Below are 23925 nucleotides of genomic sequence, written 5' to 3' on the forward strand. Positions count from 1 at the left end.
TTAAATGTGTTGATTTAGAAAGCTTTTGTACAAAGTTATATTGAAAAAAACGTCTCGTCCTTAATTTTTGCACACCAGTGTAGAATGACAGATACGATATTACGATGTGAACACTTTTCTACTCATACGCTGGGAAAATGGAAGCTAAGAGGACACCGCGGGATTTTCGTTTGATAGATCCTTCATAGCTTGGACAGTATATGAGCTGATACGCCAGTAGGTCGGACGATAAAATCAGTTAATATATGCCAGTTAATGTGTAATAGAATCTGCATACATTTAGCGACAATTATAGTGTTTCAAAAAGTTAGTTTTATGCTAATTTCTGTCCTATGTTCCTTGATTCGTCACATTACTCACTCTGGAGCTTCTTTCCACGGAGCTCCGTAGCAGAACTGTAAAAACGCTGCGAAAATGTCTGCTTGAACTTGGTAATTGTTAAGAAAGTTAATTCTGTTCCCTAAATGTGTCGTAAATGTGCGTTTTGAAATCATATCGTAAATTAGCGTGAGGGAAACAAGTTGTTGTAACTTTGTTGAGAAAATCTGACTTTGAGTTTTAGTCTTTGTTTAGTTTAGTTCTTATCGTTTTAGTTTTGTTAACATCAACCAATTACTGCAAATAAAGTTTTTGTTAAAGTTTCCTTTTGAATTTTATCTTGTGTTTAACATTTAAATAGTACTGTAAGCGGTAATTTGCTAGAGTAGTTAATTTACGCTATAGAAATTATATATTGACTGCGTTGAGAAAATAAAACCACTAAACTCTAGTAGTTCGAGTCCAAGAGAACGAACTGGATAGAGATGCGTTATCGTATCTATTGTTAACTAAAGTTTTTGTTAAAGTTTCGTTTTGAATTTTATCTTGTGTTTAACATTTAAATAGTACTGTAGGCGATAATTTGCTAGAGTAGTTAATTTACGCCATAGAAATTATATATTGACTGCGTTGAGAAAATAAAATCACTAAACTCTAGTAGTTCGAGTCCAAGAGAACGAACTGGATAGAGATGCGTTATCGTATCTATTGTTACGTATTTTGTATTATACCAACATATGTCCCCATCTTATTTAATTAAAAATCCACCAATCGTTTGTGTAGCTAATGGACCGAATATGAAAATTCTCTCAACGTTGAACATCAGTGTATATAGCGATGATAAGAAAAGTGTAATAATTCAGTTATTGCATTACAAGAATCAACTGAAAAACAACAGCATCTGTTGATTACTTAATCCCATCTGAAGGAAAAGTGCTACAATTGTATAAAATGCTGTCTCTATCTTTAGAAAGCTGCTGGTATAATGTGTTCGTTCTATCGAAACCAAAAAACCTAGAGTTATTTAACAAATTTCGTTTTCAGTATTTTAAAAATAATAAGTTGCTATTTGATGCTCTTTGTAGTCCATAAGCTGTTCACAAACTATCCCGGAGCTTTAATATGCTTTCCTTTCTTCTCACTTGAGAAACTGTGAATTTTCGGGACTTTAGAATTACCAGTTTTTGATTCAACAGGAATACAACTTTGCTAAGATGTCAAGGCACTGTGACTTGTAAATCAGAAATATCTACTTTACGCTTACAGACATAATTTAAATTCAACTGGTAGACGTAAGCCGCGATTATGGGAATGCTGTAAGCATTAAATTAGGGTACGAAGGCAAGCGCAAAGCTGGAATTTGTTTCAGGAATTTTAACAGTGCTACATGAACATCTCTGCATTTTTACCTCTGGATGTCTGCTGCGTCTTCGCAAATGCACGTTAAATATGAATACTTTAGGAGAAGGCTGAGTTGAAAATATGAAGTAAAGAGCAGCAAAATAGCAATAATAGTAATAAAGAAAGATTAATTAAATTAAAAGTTTAGTAGGTGTAAGTCAACAACAGTTTAATTCAAATTTTTTAAATGTAACATAAACTTGGATCTATCTTTAAAATGCTACTTAAACGTTTCCTATGCTAGCAGTGTAGTTTACAGAGCAGAAAATGTTTTGCAATCCATAGAAATATGTTTCCTCATGCAAATTAAAGTAAATGTTATTATCTTATTTATATTAGCGTTTGAGTATTTTAAGCGAGATCTGTTTCCTTATTCTAAACTAAAGCAGTGACGCGTGGAGCTGAGTTATTGAATGAGGGAAAGTGAATGCATTAACCATAAATCTTCACGTACAGGGAAAAAATTACATCTCAACTCCATTCAGTCAACGCAGCTGTGCCATTCTTTTAAGCATACTCTAACGAGCCCTTTCACTCACGCAAATATTCGATTAGAAGCACAAAAAGCGCAACAATGCCATAAAGATGGTAATGAGATTAAAATGGACAAAATGAAATAATGCACAGTTCTTTGGCTTGATATCTTCTGCTTTTATCCAAGAGGTAAAAGCAGATTTGTAATGCAAACATCCGTATGTTTTATGCATTTCATATATATATACAAAAATAGCGGTAACAAAATTTATAATAATGACACATTAATTCAAAAATGAAATACATTTTTGACTTAGAATGATAGTTGTGCTATTGAAGACTGTTCTGTCTATTGGACAACTGGCAGTTATAACTTTTGTCTTTCATTTGATCTACAGAAAAATATCTTAGACATTGAATGCTATGTATGAAGGTTATCCAAAATAGCCGGAAGCATTTTAAGCAATTAATACGTTACATTTACATATTTTAGTCTCTTTAAAGTATTTTCCACCAGCATCGACATGCTTGTACCAACGTTTTACTACTGAAAACATGGAAACTTAGTATTGAAACACGATCCTATTGCTAAAAGCATGGAAACAAATCTGGAACATTTCACAAAGAATATAATTTAAGTTGTTCAATATATTTCCTTGCACCTTATCTATATAACTGATGTATCGTTTTTTTTATCTCTCGACTGGCTTTTCGAGAGTTTACTTTAATTGAATAGAAAATAATCACTCCGAAGAAGATGATTTGGTGACTACCACGAGGAAACAAGTACCATTTTATTTTTTTATGTACCATCCAAGAAGAACAAGTACCATCCAAGAACTGTTTGGCCCACCAGCGGCCGAGCGGTAAAGTCGCTGAACACTGGTAGTTCGGTCCGAGGCTCGAATCCCGCGAACGGGCTGGCTGCATGGGACAGCCCGTTTTCGTGGTTTTCCCCATGTGTAACGTGTATACGAGACAGTTTCCCTTAGAAAGTCCTCCACGAAGGCATCTCTCCCCTTACGCAGATAGCCCTAGTGTGCTTTGCCGTAATTAAATAAACCAAACCAAACCAAACCCAAGAACTGTTGGATGAATAAAGTTGCTTCAGAAATCTGGTCAGTGGTCTTTCGACGATCTTCATTAATTTCCTGTTGTACTTTTCAATGTTTTCCTCATTTCCGATCGTTAATGAATGTTCAAGTCGTAGGAATCTTCATGTGATATGTCGCCATTTTTTAATGTGGAAAACCATCCGTAAATTTGTGATTTGCTGAAAACACCATTTTTGAAAGAGTGATTTACTCAAAATATCACATTTAAAAGTTTTTCAGAAGCATACTAACAGTCTCAGATGCAGTTTTATACTAATAAAAACAAAATTTCACACACACGTTTTGTTCTGTAATCACAAAAATAGCAGAAAGCTGGAGCAGAAATAAAAATTAACATCAGAGACGAACCGCTGTAATAAAACTTTTGCCACTTCGAAGACGGGCGCAAGAAATTCTATGTTAAGAAGATCGATCCGTATTTATGAAGTACTCGCTTGTTGTGCTGTTATTACAGAGCTTTTGGAATGACCTTAAGCACAAGAATTAACCACAAGATACACATTAAATATTGAACTAAGGTGTTATATGTAACATTTCATACTTCGCAAAGTAGCGCATAAAGCTTTACAAAATATAAAGAAGTATACTAACAAGATGCTAGTTAGTTGGTAGTTTAGAAATACTAGGGCAGTGTTAGAAGACTTCATGTATTATGACTGAAGTTAGCACAAATCATTATGCTTTAAAATCTGCGAAGAGATTTCACGTGTTAATATAACGCTTAGCAAAAATCACATGGAATTATGCTTACCTATTGGAAATTGAAATGATCACCAGTGTTCGACATTGGAAATGAACAGACTTAATATAATGAATAGCAAAAACTGCAATGTTGGTTCATCAGTTTCATTAGTTTTGTCATTAATGGGCATTAGTATATAGAAAAACGTCCTGTAAATGCTAATTGATTCTTTACAAAGAGAATAGAACTCAGGAAGTTAACGTTTGACATGCCGTTTATAGAGACTACTAACATTCACAACTCACATTCTTTCTGGTCTGACATTTTAGAAAGAGTATCAAGTAAGTTTATTTCAAGGAAATAGTTTAAACGTTTGTTAACTAATATGCGCACATTATATTTAACATGACCGTTAACTTCTATGAGTTACACAAGCTTGAAAGATCTCCACGCACAGTAGGCATTTTTTATAACTTCGTTTGCAAAATGGCACTTCATCATTAATTGCCATTTTTCGAAAAACATAAGAGGTGTTTCTTCCACGCATGCTTTCACGCATCTAATGTTATGTACATAACTCCATTTTAAACATACTCTTTTCAATGATCCGAATTCTGCATTCTTTTTTGCTACGCTGAAGTCTTAAGGGTTCTTTATGTTGTAAAAGCCAAATGATTTGAGATCTGAAGATCTGGGAAAAAAACTTAGGACTAAGCCAACCGCTCAGTGAATGAAGATGTTTTTTTGGTCCAATCTGTTTATGGGATGCAATAATGATATGATGCCCCGTCTTCTGAACGATAAATTCTCTATCGATGTTTATGCAGGGATGATACAATTTCTTGCAGCATACATATGCAAATACCAACTCAAAATTTATATTGAAATTTAAGAACTATTAATTTAAGACACAATAACACACCTAATAAATACTAATTCAGAAGTCAAACAACAAAAACAAGCGTTATATTTACAAAATTTTCACAGGACTAGTTTCGATGGTTTTACCGAACCACCATCTTCAGCTGCAAAACCGCAAATCGATTTGCGGTTTTGCAGCTGAAGATGGTGGTTCGGTAAAACCATCGAAACTAGTCCTGTGAAAATTTTGTAAATATAACGCTGATTTTTGTTGTTTGACTTCTGAATAACTATTAATTTACCTTATAAATGGAGTTTTGGGAGACTTTATTCAACATAAAGTTTATTTTTTAACTTTAATTCGTACACATTTTTTAAGCAAGTGGAAGATTCTTTTGCCTATGTCAGGAACTTCAAAATGTAGTCCCCTAAATAAAATATATAAAGGAATATAAAGAGAGAATAAAGCTGCTACTTTATTTTCTGCATATTTTCTCTATTCTGTACATGAAAATTTTCACTTTTTAGAAGCTTTTATTTAGCTGTCTCATAGTGTATGCAGATTCAACTATAGCTAATTCAGAAGTGGATAGTGAAGAAAAAATTAATTTAAAAAAAAAGAGTTAGTGTAGTATCTCTGATAAAGTTATTAAAATAAATAAGCAGGATATTATCATTAATTTGCAAAGACAAATCAAGGATAAATATTATGATAGTTATAAGGAAAAAGCTCAAGTTTTTAAATTTTAATTAAAAAGTCAGCCGCGTACCATTTTAAGGCATTTTTTTCTTTGTTTTAACAAAATTCAGTCTCATTGCTGAAAGCCTTGAAAACCATGTTCCGGAAACTAGTGTTTTTATGTAAAAATGATATTAGAAGGTATCAGATTCTTTAAAAAATCACGTTAATTAAGGGTTTTTGAATATTGTACTATCGCTTTACTATTGTGTACTACCCCTTTCCTCTCTATACTGCTAACATGTGCCTTAGATACACAATATATACTATAGAAAGTGCATGAATTCTGGCCCAAAGTTTTGTCTGCCAACTTTATTTTTATCTGCTAATTTTATTATTTTATCTTTATTTTTATCTGCTAATTTTATTATTTTATCTTTATTTTTATCTGCTAATTTTATTGTATAGTATATAGAATGTTAAACACCTCTATAATGTAGAAGAATAACTCAAATGTCATACATTCAGCACTATAATATCGCTTTGTAATTATTACAGAAAATTATATGGTATTGTAAATACATGATTTTGTTATAATGCTGCTGTGCTCTGGTTGGTGATAGTATATTTTCCCATGGGATAGGTAGTAAAGCTGACAGCTCCTAGCGTTCATAGGCCTATTCCCTGCTTTATTGTATTTTACTGCTTATGAAAAACACAAAATAGGAAAAAAAATTACATAGGCTATCAACAGTGATAGCAGATGACGTCGTAGTGTTTCATCTGTTAAGAGTAAGTAAATTGTTTTGTCTTAAGAATAAATCAAATGCCAGAATAATTAGTCTTCTCTTTTACACAACTTCCGCCGAAATTCGAGAGTAGTGTGAACATATAAGTGTTATAATAGAAATACGTTATGGTCCAAAAAACAAACATTCGACAAAATATTTCTTAGTGTTATAAACGTTCACGTGTTTTAAACATTATAAAAATAAGTTAAAAACTTTACAAAAGTATGTTATACCCCGCAAAAGTAATTCTGCGAAAATGTTAGGATGAGTTAACCCTTTGCGGCACAGTGTGTCCGGTCTGGACACACCTAAAAATTTCCTTCTGTACTCTGAACCTTCTTTATTTATAGTAGATGGCAGCTCAACACAAACCAGTCCCTATATTTTAGCCATGTTCAGTTTTTTAAGACCCTCATTTTTCAAAGAAATCTTCCAGATTTTTTTAGGGTATTAAAAGCAATTGTTTGAAAAGAAATTTCTATGTTATTTTTTTGGCTGTATGCTAATCTCCTTATTCTATATTAGTTTTAAATTTTTACCTTGAAATCTTGCCTAAAATCAAAAAGCGAACCCTAGGTGTGCCCAGACCGGGCTCACCGATAATCTAGGACAACTGAGAGTCGGTATTCTTTGTTTCTCCGCATATCATCGGTCAGTTCATTGACAACAATGCTCGTTTCAGCACTCTTTTCGAAGCTCTATTCAATCAGTGTGCCACTTTGGGCACACCCACAGAATTAAAAGGTAAGTGCTACCTTCACAAAATTTTACTTGTGTACTCCTCTAGGCCTAATTAGACTGCCTACCTTTTCTTTTCTTTTTTTTTCTTTTGTTCTTTTTATTTATTTATTTATTTATTTTTATCAAAACTCCAACTTTAAAAGGTAGCTTGCCGGAAAGGGTTAATGGCGTTGTTTGAAAAGTGATACACCGTAAAAGTGAGGATAAGTTATGTGTTATACTCGCCCATGTGCTAGACGCGTTATAAAAACTAAGTTATACACCGCAAAAGTAAGGAGAAATTATAAGCTTTATTTGAAAAGTGACACACTAACTGCAAAAAGAAGGCTAAGTCATTGACGTTATATACATTATAAGCGTATAAGTGTTATATATAATCGCACGAAAAGCAAACATTCGACAACATAATTTTGAGCGTATAGAAATAAGTTACGAGCTTTATAAGCGTCACTGAAAAAAATTAAATATTTACGGAAATTTACAACTGTATCGATTCTACTGACGATTCTGAAACAAAGAGGTGGTTATCTTCTGTATATATATATAGACTTTTGATTTGAAAAGTAATACACCGCAAAGGTAAGGATCCAGAGTTACAGCCCCCTGTGGTCCTAAAAAACGAATAACATAAGCACCGTGAAATGGGGAAAAGATGCAGACAGGAAGAGGAAGAAAGAGAGATAAAATGGGTATGCGCGGGTGCTTGAGAGACAGAGTATTTCGAAAACTGATGTAAATATTACGTATCCAAAAGAAATTATTCTTCTTATTTCTTGAAAATGCAGGTAAATTGATAATAGTATTTTAGCTGCTAGGGACTCCAAAAAAACCTTAATTTTTAGTTTACCGTGGATATCGTCTCCAGTATTATCCATCTTAATCGGGAGTTGAGTGTAGTAAAAATCTGAAGCGTCTGGCTGTAAAGGCATAGATTTGATTTGTGCATATTTTGAAGAGTTAAAAAATTTTTAAGAATTTTAAATCTGAATTTAATTTAATTTAATTAAAAATGTTATTTAGATAAAAATTCAAGAGCTAATATAAGGATTTAAAATTTTTGCATTAACTCATATATTTTTTGGCACTTAAAGAGATTATTAGAACTTCGGAACAGGAAAAGTTGAAAATCGTCGGAATTGAAACATGGATTATTCGGTTTTTTACTATGTGTATTAATTGAGACGTATAAAAAGAATGCTATATTCGTTACATGTCCTTTCAGATTCAGGTTCAAGTTGGTTCATGCAGAAGCTGTCAAGCGTGCTCATTTAACACGGAATCGAAATTTTTCGAAACTCGCCTGCGTTCTAAATCATCTAAGAATATTTCATCTCGAAGAATTGTTTATCCGAAACGTAATTTTTATTTTCTCAGTTTTTAAGTAAATAAGCTGATGATGCTAATTCCACTTACTACTCAGGAAAGCGTCGAGTTAAATTCAGTTAATCGTGTTCATCTAGATCTGGAATTCCAGGAAACTCGCCGAAATTTTAAATTGTTTTAACATATTTTATTTTGAAATGTAATTTATTCGAAACGTGATTTTTATTGTTGAAATTTTTAAGCAAATTAACTGGTGCTGGTGACTCCATTTAGTACTCAGGGACGCATTCAATTTTCTGTATCTCACGGTTGGACAGGTAGAATCCACATGAGAATAAAACAATGGCCAAGCACTTCGAATAAGTGCGATAAATTTTCACGCTGGGTAACCAGGCTCGGTAATGACCCACTGGGCCGAGACAGTTCAATGACCGTGACTCGCACAAATCAAGGTCCTGAACTTTTCTTCTTGTTCTTCGAGGTGAAGTTGTATTTACCTGTTTCTTGGGGATCTCTTCCGGTTTGTGCCCAAGACTACTTACTGGTCACGCCGAATTTCATCACCATTACATCGGGAGGAACCGCTCCTGCAGCATCGGTGAGTACTTGCTTAATCCTCTGAGTGGACAGTTACAATTAGTATTAGGTACTAATGCTTTTGGCCATAATGTTGCAGCAGTGGCAATAAGTATTTTTCTCAAACATGATTTTCTTCAGTTCTGTGCTTTTTTTCTTCTTCGATTATAGTTATTAAAACTACTTTATTTCAGATATATTTAAAAACTATCAGTTATTTTAGATATAGTTACAGTTTTTCAAGTTTCACAGTATGTTTCTAGCTAAGATTTTCTCATACCTTAAAATGCTTACTAATTGTAACAAAATTTCTCTTTTTTGAACCACAGTAAACTTTTATATTCACCTTTTTTCTAACTGGAATCAATTACTTTTAACATTTAGTTATTTCTTTCTGTATTTCCTACTTCATTCTATAATTACTACAGGGTCGAAGAATTATAATGTAACTGCATAGTTTTTTATTTTTTATTTTATTTTATTTTTATATATAATATATAATGTAACCATTTGAGAACACCCATTTCAAAATCACTTATAGTCCACCACCAGTGGATTGATTTTGTACTAAATATTCGTAAACCTAATTTCTAGAATCTTATTATAATTATTGAGGACTTTTAATTTTGAATTTTTTCGCTTTTGCATCATCAAATTTAGAAAATTTCACCAGATACTCGAACCATTTATTTATAATAAATAACGTTTAAGTAATATGTAATAATAAGGAACTGAAATATAACAGTTATATATAATCAATGGATTCCAAAGCAACATTTTATTTATTTATTTATTACTTTCTTATGAGAATATAAATTTATACGATATTTCACAAAACTATACATGTGCCCTGACTGATGTATTTCATTTGTATATCATACTGACAATTTTATCTGTTTAATTAGAACCAATTAATCCTAATAATATATATATATATATATATATATATATAATAAAAATAAATTAAAATTCGTTAGTTTCTGTGTGCTAGATATTAAATTCGTTCTTTAAAGTACAAATGAAGCACATTTGGCAGAGTACATATATATAGTTTTTTGAAACAGAGGTTTCTGTTTTCATAGAGAAAAGAAAGTTATTTCTTGGCTTGATTGCTAGACAATGGGATATTTTCTAACTGCTAAAATGGAAAGTAGGAAAACCATAAACGAATTTCTATTGTTAATTCTTAAGGATTGCATAATGTTCCTAGAAAACATGAAAATAGTGCATGCTTTTTTGTTGCTGATATTAAATTTTCAAACGAAAGGGGATATTAGTTGTAAATTTAGGACGAATGGTAAACTTACATAAAAAGATCTTGTAAAATATACAGATATACAGGTATTTGCTATAAATTTTGGCTTTGGAATATAAGGGTTAATGTAAAAGTTAATTTGCAAGATTTTGAGTGTTTATCAGAGAGAAATGTCGACAAATACCTGGGAAAAATCAGTTTTAGTCCTCCGCTTTTAAATTTACGATAGGTAATATTCCTCTTATTAACTCAGCATATCGCTTCGCACGAAGTCTGAAGAATAAAAAATTATTAAAAATATTCGCTAGTCAGTAATATTCATGTGTAAACTGTCACTTTACTCAGAACTTAAGGGAGCTGTAGATGGTAGCTGTAGCGTGCCTTTCTCCAGAACGAAGATACTGAATTCAAGTTGCAATTGACGCTCAGACCCCACAAACGATGATTGTAAACACAACTCTTTGCGATAGCCGAAGCATCACGTATACAATAGTTGAAACACATTCTGTTGCATACAGCAAGAAGGGTATGAAAAGAAAAATTTATACTAATCAATTAGAAATTTGGGGTGAGAGGTTAATTCCTGAAAACAAGAGATGTGCGCCAGTCGCTCTCGCAATGTTAGATGTTTATATAAAATCTACGCCAATCGTAGGCTGATTTTTAGATGAATTTACGTCTTACATCGGTTTGTTTCTCTTTCATAGGGATAAGTGGTAACTGTTAAAACATATTTTTAAGCAAATTTCGTAAATCATATTTTTAAGCAAATTTCGTAAATCATATTTTTAAGCAAATCTTATCAGAAACTGTTTGACAGCTTCTATCGCTCAGTAATATTGTAATCGTCTAGAAAAGAGATGCTGCGTCCAAGTTCCAGTGGAAGCAGTATGATTCTACTTTATGGAAAATTGCTAAATTTAATCAGTAATGGCAAAGTAATCAATAACTGCGTCTTTTAAAATAATCACTATTTCAATCTGCATTATGAATCAGTTTAAATTTAAACATCCTAATTTTATTATTATTGTCGCTTATTGCACATCGAGGTTACGAATGTCCTCATATATAATGAGGAATGAATCAAGGGGGTGCCTTGATTCATCAGTAATTATCCGCAGTACCATTCATAGTCTGTTTTTTAAGCAGCAATAATCCTAGATCTCGAGCAGCAGTAATGACAGTAAATTGTTGTGTAGCTTCATCCTAGCACTATCGAAAGAGCAACTACTCTGCAGCGAAGTATTAAATTTTTGCTATTCATCTGCTGTTATGATATAAGCTCTGGAAAATATCTACTAATTGTTCCGCTACAGCAGAAAATTGGGAATGCAAGATTACGGAGCATTAACTCGTAATAAAGTACATTACGAGTAGAAGTCTAGAATACATCTATTGTATACCAACAGTAATCAGTTGTCATCTTTTGCGTAATAAAGCTTTACGAAAGAGAAGGTGCTCTGGATATCCACGTGGAGTTCGCTTGGAAATAAGTTTTTAAAGATAAGCATGGCGACATTATAACGTAAAGTACAAACACATGACGACTGTGGCATAAATATGTAACATTACAAATGAAAATGAAATCTTAAGATTATTAAGGAAAAGGATTACCAGTGTAAATTGTAAAAATATAGAGCCCTGACATTATCTCTTAGGGGTAGGAGAAGGTTATATAAAATTATAAAGAACAGTTAGAAGTGTTCATAGAAATCTTGAGGAAATATCGGATACACAAACCATTACATTCTTCGTGTTGTCTTCTTCATATGTTAGTAAGACATCTGGCTGTCATAGACTTGAGCTCGGGTTCGCATCCCAAAGAAGACATGGATATCTCTAAATGTATAGTATCTTTGCAACATAGGGGCACTTAAAATATTGTTCAGCTAAAAGACCTGTGGCTAGATTAGTATTAGGAGAAGGGGGATAGGAGACCTTTGGATGCATTCCCCGGGTTTTTCACCATTAAAATGGAGCGAAGCTGCTGTTTTCTCACTAGAGTAATTCGATCGTACTTGTATGTTTTCGATGATGAGACAGCTAAACAACCAATCTATCTGGCCATACCTGATGAATGCATTAAGATTCAAGTGTCCGGCTATTTGGAAAAACAGGAAAAATTTGTTTGAAAGCGTGAATTGGAATCTGAATGTTATCTTTGCCATAGTAGTTTTATTATTTCAGGGTCATAAATACAGATAACGAGTTTTCACTATACAGCATGTTTACATGGATATTTAATGCACATTTATATAATCAAGAGCGTGACGGAATCCGATGGTCTCGGATTCCTCTTTCTCTAGCCAGTAAGCTTTTAAGAGGGCATGCTTAGTGGATTTCAAATGTTTGCTTTTGTTCGCAAAGACGCATTTGACACCTGCGTCGGGGGAGCAGCTAATTTCCACTCACAGTACCAAAAGAAGTGACTCACTTTTTAATTCCTTCTTTGTTTCCGCCTAATATGATTTTATTTGAACACGAAGAAATATTCTTCAAAATGTTAATAAATTCTCATAACTGGCACATGATGAACCAATGATAATTCGCGTAAATTTTATTTTTGTAGAAGCCATTTCTGTGATTTAAACACTGTTGTTTTCCTCAGCTGTAAGTAAATAAAAGATAGGTACCATAAATAAAGAGAGATAATGAAGAATATTTGAGATCATACTAGTATCTGACGATGTAATTCTTTGTAATGAAGGGAAAAAGAAAAGCAATGAAAGGATGTGACACGAATGGGATATATATCCTTTCATTCCTTTTAATATACACAGCAAGTTGGCATATGAGGGCTGAAAATAAAGTCCGAACTTATTTGTTTGCAGATGGGGGAGATAAAGGGGCTAAAATTTACATCATTCACTAATGTACAGAAATTTTTGTGGATAAGGAAAACCTCAAGGAAATCCAATTCACCAACTTATGAAGCTTTGCGGATAATTTCAGCGGAAGCAAAATTGAATTCGTGGTCCCAGTTCTTATTATTTCAAATTTCTAATATGAAGCTTCCATTATAATGTTTCTTCCATAATGCTTCAAAACAGTAAAAGTAAAATGAGCCATGATTATGCATCAACATCTGATGAATTTAGAAATCATTGTAATCTTTTGCAGAGGCAACCGGAAAAGAATTCAAGCTGAAAATATATTTTCTATTTCGCAGAATATTTCATAATACGACGAACGAAAAAGAGACAGACTCAGAAAGTTTAAGAGAATTTTAATGAAGATAACTCATTATCTGTATAATATTAAAATCCTTCTTAAGTTAAGACTCTAAATACCCTTTCTACTGTGAGAAAGGCTGGCTCCATTTTACTTTTTATGAAAAAATTTCCTGAAAAATTAGAACTTCTTGTTTCTGAAGTATAGAATATATCTTTAATGATCCCAATTTCAGACAGCGTATAAAATTCCTGGATCAGTTTGCTATTCGTAAGCTAAATTCATCTGCATGTTTACTTATATTATTTTAAATGAGTAAAAATATTTCTCTTGTTCAAATGGTGCAATTTATACTCTTCTGTAAATTAACTGGTAAGTCGTATGATTATACGAGTATTCCCGAAAATAAAAAATAAAAAAAAAAAAAAAAATGTTTTTTGAACATCGTTACAAATATTCATCATTCTTTTACTTTGAAAACTCTATTAATTGGTTGCAATTTTTATTTATGGCTTTAGTGTTACCAAAGGCTGTCTGTGTAAAAAAAAAAAAAAAAAAAGTGTAGCGGAACTTTTGATGAAAAATAACTCACATTTCATTTATACGTAAATAAATGGCGAAACATTTATGCAGTCATCTCATTAAGCGGTAAAGAACCGAACCTAGATTGAATTATGATAATTTTGCGGCTTTAAGTGCTTGGCAGTTAGTGGATGCTCATTTTTAGGAAAACTAAGAGCTTGGAATAAAATTTATTTTTATATTAATTATTATGTATCAAGATTTTAGTTTTATTAAATGTTATACACATGCAATGTTATCAGTTTTTATTAAAAATTATATTTTATTTAATTAATATTAAACCCTGTATTTTTATTTCATAACTTTCAAATATATTAAAAAAGGCAGAAAAAGAATTTTTTTAAAGTAATAATAATAAAATTAATTTCATTTATTTGAAAGTAGGATTTACTAGTTGATTAAATTATGAATAAAATGCTCCGCTGTTCGGTCATTATGCTAGTTATATGAGGTAGTTCGTAACCAATTGGCAGAGGTTCGAATCCCGGTCTAAGTATGATCGTTTTCCATTGACCTGTCTACGCAGAGTACGGGTAATTAAAATTCGGAAGAAATGTCCATTTGTAGTGATTACTGGCCAAGAGGTTGACGTACCATACATGGCACATCTAAATTCAAAGTGGAATAGTGTTGGCGCAGACAATTTATATTGTCATTGCTGTGTTATTGTTCAATAACACATTTATGAGCAGCAGCAGTTGATTTCATTTGCATGATTTTTACTATGCAGCAACAACTGCAGCAATATAGCATATTGTAGACTTATTGAGCATATTGTAAGTTGCAGAGAAATTAGACAATTTTCGGAGCAAGAAATGGGAAAAATCAACTATCATTTTGCCGAGAATCGAACTACAGATCTTCCAGTTGCTAGGTGGCGTGCTACCACTTACGTCGCGAAAGCACAAATGAAAGAATGGTATAATTCATTATCTTTTCCTGTTATTAAAGAGTGCCTAAGAAAAGCCTGAGACTCAGTCAATCCAGGTGGTGATAAATTGTCATTCACTATATTTTAATTTAATCGTTGTTGTAGAGCCATTAGACTTTTTTGAGTAAGAAACGGAAACCATCATCTAGCGCTCCACGAAATTTAAACTATCTTTCAGGTGCTAACCAGACGAGCTACCCGTCACTCTACGAGAACAAGCATAGGGAAATAAAAGAATTCCTCGTAACATTTAGAGCAAATAATGACCGCTATAATTATTAAAAAAACGCCGATGTACAATTAAATTAGATCAATACATCTGAACTCAAAATTCGTAAAGCAAACACAGTAACAGCATTTCCTGATTGATGCTCGTTCGTAGATATTGTTATTTAACTCGCTAATTGCAAAAGAATGATTTGAATATAGCGAAAATATTCATTTATTGATCCACTAAAACAGAAATACAATACATTTTAATGAATCAACAAAAATAAATAATTTGAACTGAATATATATTAAACAGAAAATAAAAAACATAGTAACATAAAATTAAAAAGTTTCCTTTACTTTATATTGATAAATATTTTTTTAAAGGGAAGTACATTTGTTTATTGATCCATAACAATGACAGGACAAACATAAGATCAAGTATTTATAGAAATGTCTGTTATTAAAGATAATCTCTTCTGAATAACCTAACATCTATCATGTTAAGAATAAAAAGCAATTTTTGGCCAATTTAATTTTATTCTTGGAATTTTTATATGAATTAATAAAACGTATGTTAATAACAGTTGAAGTAAAAATTTATAGAAATTCATTTTTGTTCTTTAGAAGAGAAAATGTGAAAACAAGGTTTAATGTTAAAGCGTATTATATTTATGATCTATACCGAAACCTCTTTTGCACAGGATTGTATGTAAAAGGTCATATTTAGACCGGGTTGCGATAACTTAAGCACATTCAAAATTAATAATTGAAAATTTCTCCAGAATTGTAAATGGTAAAAATTTAATAATTTGTAGAAAAGAAATAGTTTGTATGTGATTTGCAAATGCATTCTGGAAAGATATACGGTTTACTTAGAAAGTATATTATGTTTTCCACAGGTCAACTGGTAAGGACTGTGCAAGTTAGTTTATTTATTTTGAATGTAATCATAAAATATTATCTTCTTTAAATATTCATTATTCCGAAGTACAGTGTAGTTTCATAGAGCTTGCATACATGGCATTATTAATAATTTCTGAAATTTTTAAATTGTTACATAAAGCATTTCTTGCGTTTCTTTCATAAATGCAATTTTAAAATATTATTTGCTTAAACATTTCTCATTATGTCTTAACTTGACTTTGTACCTAATAATGGATACATGAGAGTTTTAATAATTTATTAGTAATATTTTAAAAGAAGTGTTTAACGAATTTACTCTGAATGCAGATATATTTTAAAGAATTTATATGTCTAACATTATAAGGGATATATTTAATTTTAATGTTAACTCTTACTTAAATATTTCGCAATTTTAATAATTATTTAATTGCTAATTTAAAATAGAATAAGATTTTACTAAACAGTTCACGCACAAATTATAAATACATTATTATTACGTATTTGACAAGGTGAAGAAACTTAAATAAAATTACTTATTTTTATGCCTTTACGTGAATTTGCTAAGTTCAACTACCTAATTATTTCGTTAATGCACAGAATATAAATACGACTGATTAACTTTTTTCAAAGACGTAAAATATTATATATGTGTATCACTAAAAATATTAAAATTAAAAAAATATCTGATAAATTTTAGTCTTTGACTAAATACTAATTGAATTGAATAAAATTTAATGAAATAACATTTTATTAAGCTTAAACGCTTAAAAATCTTGTCAATAAATTTATAGAAATTTATTGCAGCATTTCTAAGAAAAATAACTACTTTTTTATTAATACTTCCTAATGTATTTTGGTTGCAGTTGGAGTCTACAGCGAAAGATTAAGAGTGCAGGATGGATAATCATTGGCTGGCGTTTTTTATGATAATTTGCATCCGCCTCGTGTTGGCTCAGACTGGTAAGTGAATAAAAGATAAATATTCAAATACACTTCGTTTAAAAGTTTTTCGCATTAGCTTGAAACACTTCTATGCATGGTTTAGTGACTGACAGAAGGTTTTGAATTGCTAATTAACAAATCAATATAAAATTTTAAATACAAGATATTCCATGAGTTCAGTATCACAACAATTTTTATGGAGTTGTATAAGATTACATCTATAATTGATGACAAACGGACGCAGCCCATATTTATTGTCCACTAACCCACATTTGACGACAGCAGTATCAATCTGACAAATATCTTGATCAGATCAGTGTGGGGCTTTTGACACAAAGTTCTTTTAGGTATTCCCAGTGCACGCTTTCCTTATTTTTGTACTATAAAAACAGGATAGTTTGAAATTATAGGATGACTTGGGGGACCCCTAAAATCGTTAATTCTTATGTCCGCTCTTGTGAGCCTAAGAAGTAATTAAACCCTGAGCATGGCGGGCATTTTCTGAGAGACACTGCAAACTAATAATTCTCTTATGTAAAAGATTTTGAAGTAAACCCACAGATAAATATCAGTTGGTATCAGGTTTAGAATCCATCGTGGGCTCTTAATACTCGTTTGGTAGCCTGTACAAGGTTTTTAATTAATCCTCATAATGGGCTATGGGATTTTTTGAAAAACAGTTAAGGGCTAAGATGTCAGAAATGGTTATCACATTAACATTATAAAAAGTTAAAGGTAAGAATGCTAAGTTACTTCCCGTAATTATACTTCTGAGGTTTTCCCAGTTGCTTTGGCAATGGAAAGTATGGAATTATATATGTTGGCAACAATTCTCAACAAGAGACAGGTTCTTTTTTAAGGGCAAAAAATTATTCACGTTTTTATGGGTCCCTCAATTTTTCGACATATTATGGATATTAGAGCACCGTCCAAACATCGAGACGGGAATACCTTTTTAGGTAGCAGATGAATTTATGTAAAAGAGAAAAATTGAGCAGTTTATTATATAACATTTGCGAAAGCATGGAAATATTGAAGGATGTATTTTATGAGCGAGAAAGCGCTATGAAATGAAAAAAAAAAAGAAAACAAAAAAAGCTAACCTTTGTGCTCATTAAACATGATTAAGCGGATGTAAAAGGAGTTCAAATTTATGAGTTCTTCATATAAATATAAAGCAGGTTTTCAGAAAGCGGACAAAAATTTGAGAGCAATTGATTAATAAAAGTGTGGTCTAGTGTTAAGAAAATGCAGCTAAAAACAAATAGGATCATTTTTAATACTCTTCTGGATGCCTAAGTTGCATGATTCATGACTATTAATGTAATTTCAATCTTAATATTGGATTTAATTATTGATCTTTTGAAACAGTTGTTTTGCTAATTTTCTTATTTAATCGTAGTAAAACAGTAAAAACATTCATATAGAATAATAATTTATTTACATTTATTAATATCACGAGTTGCTGAATCTCAATAAAGGATCCATTTCAAGTAGATTTTAAACATAAAATAAAATTTTCCTATCTGTATGGTACTCGGATTGATGGGAATTCTGTACTACAAATCTGAAAATTAATTTTACAAAGTATGCCTTTTTGAAAAAAGAAACTTTCAAAAAATAAGTTTGTTTAATCAGTGAAAAAATTAAAAACATATTTTGATAATATAAAATATTAGCTACAAGGGGCACCAAGAAATAAAATATTTTATCGAAAGCATAAATTGCATTTCTTCAAAATTTACATCATAAATTGTCGACAGAATGATTACCATTCACTATGGGAATCACAAGGAATGGAAAACTTAAATGATTGAAATTATAACGGTCATAAGCAAAGCAAATTTTGGGAAAGGCCTCCTTTCTGCGCATATATTTATTGTTGAGCGTACATAAATTATCACAATATTTGAGGTCACTCGGTGGAACGGTGCTCGGGCAACAGGATATCTAGGCTCAGTGCACTCCTACTAGAACAAAGTTGACAATTGCGAAAATAGTTACATTTTAACTATCCAAAATATATAGCAGTATCTTTTACATTTTAGGCTGACCAATAATTACAATACAAAAATTGTTTAAAAGCAAGAAATGTTATGCATAATTAATTTTGCATGGATGATACAAGTAACGGGTTTTTGAACTTTCCAACACTCATAAAGTGAAAAACCAAAAATTCTGAATTTTTGACATACGCTGATGCACTGATTTCCATCGATAATTCAGCATTCAGTATTAAATATCATCCTCCCATCCTGTATACGAGTATGCTTTAAAAAAACACTCTGTATCTGTATAGAAGTACCATTTATGACTGAATCCATCAGCAACAGGCTTTTCCAAAAAGTCTTAATTAAGCAATACGTATTAAAATATATACATAGAAATAATAACGGTTTCTTTAATAATAACGCACGTGTTTTACCTGGAATGTTATTCTATAAGTAAGAAAAGACTTATTACAAAATTAGAGTCAAAATTTGCTGCTCACTTTATAAGAATTATTATCAGTTAAATTTCATTGTACTTTAATGGAGCTCATATATCACTCTAGAACATTCGTGTATCACTTGAGCAGTAGTTAATCAACTATATGTTTTATTTATAATGAACTGAGGGAAGTTAGACTTTAAAATTTCAAATATTTCATATTTTAGACACTTTTCTCTTAGAAGAGAGAAATATGTATTTAAAACTTTTATGTGACTTGAGTCTAGTGGTTTTGCGTGTCAAGACAATTTATTTCTAGATCCAATTTCGGTCCACGTTACAGTGATTTGGTTCATATTCTTGCCATACAGTCATTATTATTTATTTTTTATTCATTTCTCCAAACACATAAAGAATTTTCAATTATTTTTAACCGCAAATTTATTGATACTTTCTTTGCTTTTAGATTCGAGTGATGTGACTGCGTCATCCCAAAGTATACTCGAATCGACTTCTGAAAAGGCGTCTTCTGACGCAGTTTCGCCATCAACAAGCGGTGAATCACCTGAAAAACCTTCTTCTCCTTTGCATCTTTTTAACGCTCCATCATCTATAAAAACAGCACATTTTGGTCAAAGAGTAAAATCTCCTGAAAGTAGTAGCGAATATGCTTTACCATGGAATGCTGTGGAGTCAAGCTCTCAAGAAGTAATTACAGATCCACCAACTACAGTTCAGGAGACCACCACGGTCTCTCAAAGTGTACAGCAATTTCAGCAACAATACCAACAGCAGTATCAACAACAATTGCAACAACAGTATCAACAACAATTGCAGCAGCAGTCTCAACAGCAGTTCCAGCCTCAGTCTCAACAGCAATTCCAGCCGCAATCTCAACAACAATTGCGACAACAGGCTCAACAACAGTCTCAGCAATTGTTACAACCGCAGTCTCAACAACAGTCTCAACAATTAGAGCAGCAGTCTCAACAGCAGCTGCAACAACAGTCTCAACAGCAATTGCAACAGCAGTCTCAACAACAATTTCAGCCACAGTCTGAACAGGAGTCACAACAACAGTCTGAACAGCAATTGCAACAGCAGTCCCAACAGCAGTTTCTACCACAGTCTCAAGAGCAGGTGCCACAATTGCAACAACAATTTCAACCGCAGTCTCAAGAGCAGGTGCCACAATTGCAACAACAATTTCAACCCCAGTCTCAGGAGCAGGTTCCACAACTACAACAGCAATCTGAACAGCATTTTCAGCAGCATTCCCAGCAGCATTTTCAACAACAATCCCAACAGCAATTGCAACAACAGTCTCAACAGCAGTTTCAAGCAGTTAATTCAAACATCAAGCAATACAAAGCATCTTCAATCAAAACTGCAACAACTAGCGAATCTCCAAAGGCACCTGAGACTCAAAATGAAGTAGAAACTAAAATCAAAACTCCTTTCCACAGTCAACTCAGTGAAGAAGAACGCCTTCAGAAAGCAGACCAAGCACTGAATGAGTTTTTTAGCGACGTTATGCAAAATCTTAGCGTTGTGATGAAAACAGGAATGGATGAACCTTTGGGTGAGATCCTGGATCCCGTCCGGCTCGATGATATGCAACTGCAGCCTCTTGTGGCTGGAGAAGTTTTCGATGTGAAAATGAGGAAGATCACTGTAGGAGGTTTATCGGATTACCGAGTTACTCAGCTGGAAAGCCAGCTAGCTGAATCCCGAATCAAAATCGGAATTCATTATCCAAAACTTTATGCCAACTGCCTTTTTGCAGCTAATGGAACAATGTATGAGATCTTCAAGGTAACCGGAAGAGGTAATGCAACAATTATATTTAACGAAGTTCATGCTCGAACTGTCATGTACCTCACAAAGGATAACGGTGTTCTTCAGGTTGCCTCCGCTGACCAACCTTATGTAGATTTTTCATCAGCTGAAATCCTGTTCCGCGACGAAGATGCCGCAGAGGGAGCTGAACCGATAAAAGCTGAAAGCGTAGCAACTCAGTTGGGTCCACTGTACTTCTGGGTTCTCACGGCTAATGCTGTTGATAAAATTGACTACCCCTTAGCTCTGTATTTCAATAAGGCTTTGAAGGAATTCCCTCTTAATGATTTTCTACAAGGACATGTATTTAGGCAGAGGCATTTAAGAATACACGTTCCTCATAATCCCCTTCCATACGCTTATGTGTCACCGGATCTTACTTACAAGCCCTGAAATTCATTATCCAACCAATGAAAACTATACGAAAAGAAATGTTAATTAACTCTAAAAAGAATGATATTCCAGGGCAGCTCACAATCATTCATCGCACAAAATATAATTAAGGAAGTTTAAAGGAGTAATTCTTTCCAACGCTATTCAGAAAATTTTATCACTGAAGTGCAACAAATGTTTGCTAGTACAAAGGCGATTCTCTGAATTTCTCTTTAAGTAAAATTGAATGAACTTTAACAAAACTGCCACTTATTGAACGAAGTTGTTTAATTATGGTACTTTAATTAACGCAGTATATAATCACTAATATTTAAATAACTAAAATTACAATATTATTCTGATATTAAATACAGGTTTAATCAATGCTTTATTTAAATACTTAAGTAAGCTATTTAATTTAAAAACTTTTTTTATGTGAGTAAATTTATTCATGTGCATTTACGTTGCTGTAGCTTTGATCGATGCATTTATTTTAGTATATCTAGACATGTCTACGAAATATTCTATTCTATTTTATTTATTTTTATGGAGCTGGCATCCGTGTCTTTTGTGTCATTATATTTGTCTGTTTTGTTAATTTATTATTTAAACCTGTGTCAGTCGAATAAATGTAGTATGTATAATTAACGAACAAAAATAAAAATGTAAGGAATAAAAAAATTGTATTTGTTACTTGTATAAACATAAATGAATGTAGTTTATTAATATTCATTGGGAAAGTTCGCAGGGGAATAAAGAGGTTATTTTAATATAGTGGTGGAAAAAAAGCAAGTAATTGATGCTTCTGCTGTAGATTTGATAAACCTATTAGCTTTTCTGTCGTAGGTCTGAATATAGAAGCCACCAGGACTATAACTTGATTTTGATGTTATGAGCAAACAACAACCAAGGTGGCTATCGACTTAAAATCGTGCACAAGAGAAATAAGAGCATAATTATGCGATTCGGGGATTAACGCCAACAAGTGTTCATCAGAGTATGAAGAGATAATACCGAGACATTTTTGTATCGCTTCAGCAGGTTTATGAGTAGATCTGTCAAAAGGTAGTCACTAAAAAGAAGTTCAGCAAGCCAGTAAGGTAAAGAAGGAGATGCATCAGTGGTTACTCAATCAGTCAGAAGATACTTTTGTGTCTCTTTCTCTCTTTCCAAACCCCCTCTTAGAATACATGCATCAGTGAAGTGCAGATCGACTTGCATTGAATAGGTTGAAGATTATAATAAAAATGTTGAAATATTTTTAATACTGCTTGTGCATATTCTATCCATAAAACAAAATATCAGCTTATTTTCTGAGTCTTTCAGATTCTGTCAGTAAATAGAATTAATCTCATATTCTATCACTAAAACATAATATTAGCGTATTTTCTGAATTCTGAAGTAATATTTTATTGCAATAAGGTATTTGACGCATATTTTAATAAGTCTACTATGAACAGAAGTTTTAGCATATTTTTTGGCTCTTTTGTACGAAACATGAAAGTACAGGGATTCAGCTTACATTAAAGAATCTAATTTACGTCTACAGAAAACTCTAAATAAAAAGACGTTTTGAATATTTTAAAAAAAAATTATGCTTATGAATTTCTAATCTTTCAAGTTGCAGAACTGTAAATTGCCGGACAATTAACTGTTAATATCAGACCAAAGCTTCGAAATATAAGATTTTAACTTAAAATTTTGTGTTTCTATTTCGTCCAGCTATTCAATATATTTATATAGTAAGATTATAACAGGAAAGATGGTACTGAGACCGTTTAATGATTCTAAATAGGCAGCTCAGCTTAATTATTCGGACATTTTTTGTTGTTTAAACATGTAAAAATTAGAATTTTATTTCTAGCTCTTTTAAACTTTGAATGTAAAGAAAGAGTTTTCTCAAGGTTAGGGAGACTTACTACTGAAAATAAAAAAAAAAAAAAAAATTGGTTTATGTGAAACTTCTGGAAAAATATAACACTAAATTTTTCACTAAGTGCAGAACAACTATTCCAATCTGTATATTAATTAAATGTTTCAACCAGTTACGCATGTTTGAAATTGTTTACTTAATCTTTACTATTTTTTAGCAAGTGCATCTTTTACCAAATTATCGATGCAGACATAACAATGATAGGCCCACGAAGGAAAGAGCGGTAAAGGCCGCTGAATACTGTAGTTCAGTCCGGAGTTTGATTCCCTGAGAACGCGCTAACTGCTTAAGCGTTTTCGTGATTTCCCCCATGTCTAACGTGGATACCAGCCAGTTTCCTTTAAAAAACCTCCACGAGACATCTCTCTTGCGTAGTGCCTAAGGACGTAGCAC

General features: G+C 32.3%; 1 protein-coding gene across 1 annotated transcript; it reads left to right on the forward strand.

Annotated features, from left to right (window-relative positions):
* The first annotated feature begins 8845 nt into the window (after positions 1-8845).
* On the forward strand, positions 8846-22280 carry LOC118181093 (uncharacterized). Its single transcript, XM_035350171.2, has 3 exons — positions 8846-8983; positions 16880-16976; positions 19855-22280. The coding sequence occupies exons 2-3, from the start codon at positions 16913-16915 to the stop codon at positions 21618-21620; spliced, it is 1830 nt and encodes a 609-aa protein (XP_035206062.1). The 5' UTR covers positions 8846-8983; positions 16880-16912; the 3' UTR covers positions 21621-22280.
* The last annotated feature ends 1645 nt before the right edge of the window (positions 22281-23925 follow it).

This window comes from Stegodyphus dumicola, chromosome 4 (assembly GCF_044657685.1).
Source record: "Stegodyphus dumicola isolate Sdum_Otavi_A_Nest chromosome 4, ASM4465768v1".
Classification (NCBI taxonomy): Eukaryota; Metazoa; Arthropoda; class Arachnida; order Araneae; family Eresidae; genus Stegodyphus; species Stegodyphus dumicola.

Bases quoted from the DNA above. Each gene is read 5' to 3' on its own strand.
- LOC118181093 (XM_035350171.2), top strand. From the start codon at position 16,913: ATGGATAATCATTGGCTGGCGTTTTTTATGATAATTTGCATCCGCCTC. The intron at 16,977-19,854 runs GTAAGTGAATAA...CTTTGCTTTTAG, and splicing joins CCTCGTGTTGGCTCAGACTG to ATTCGAGTGATGTGACTGCG.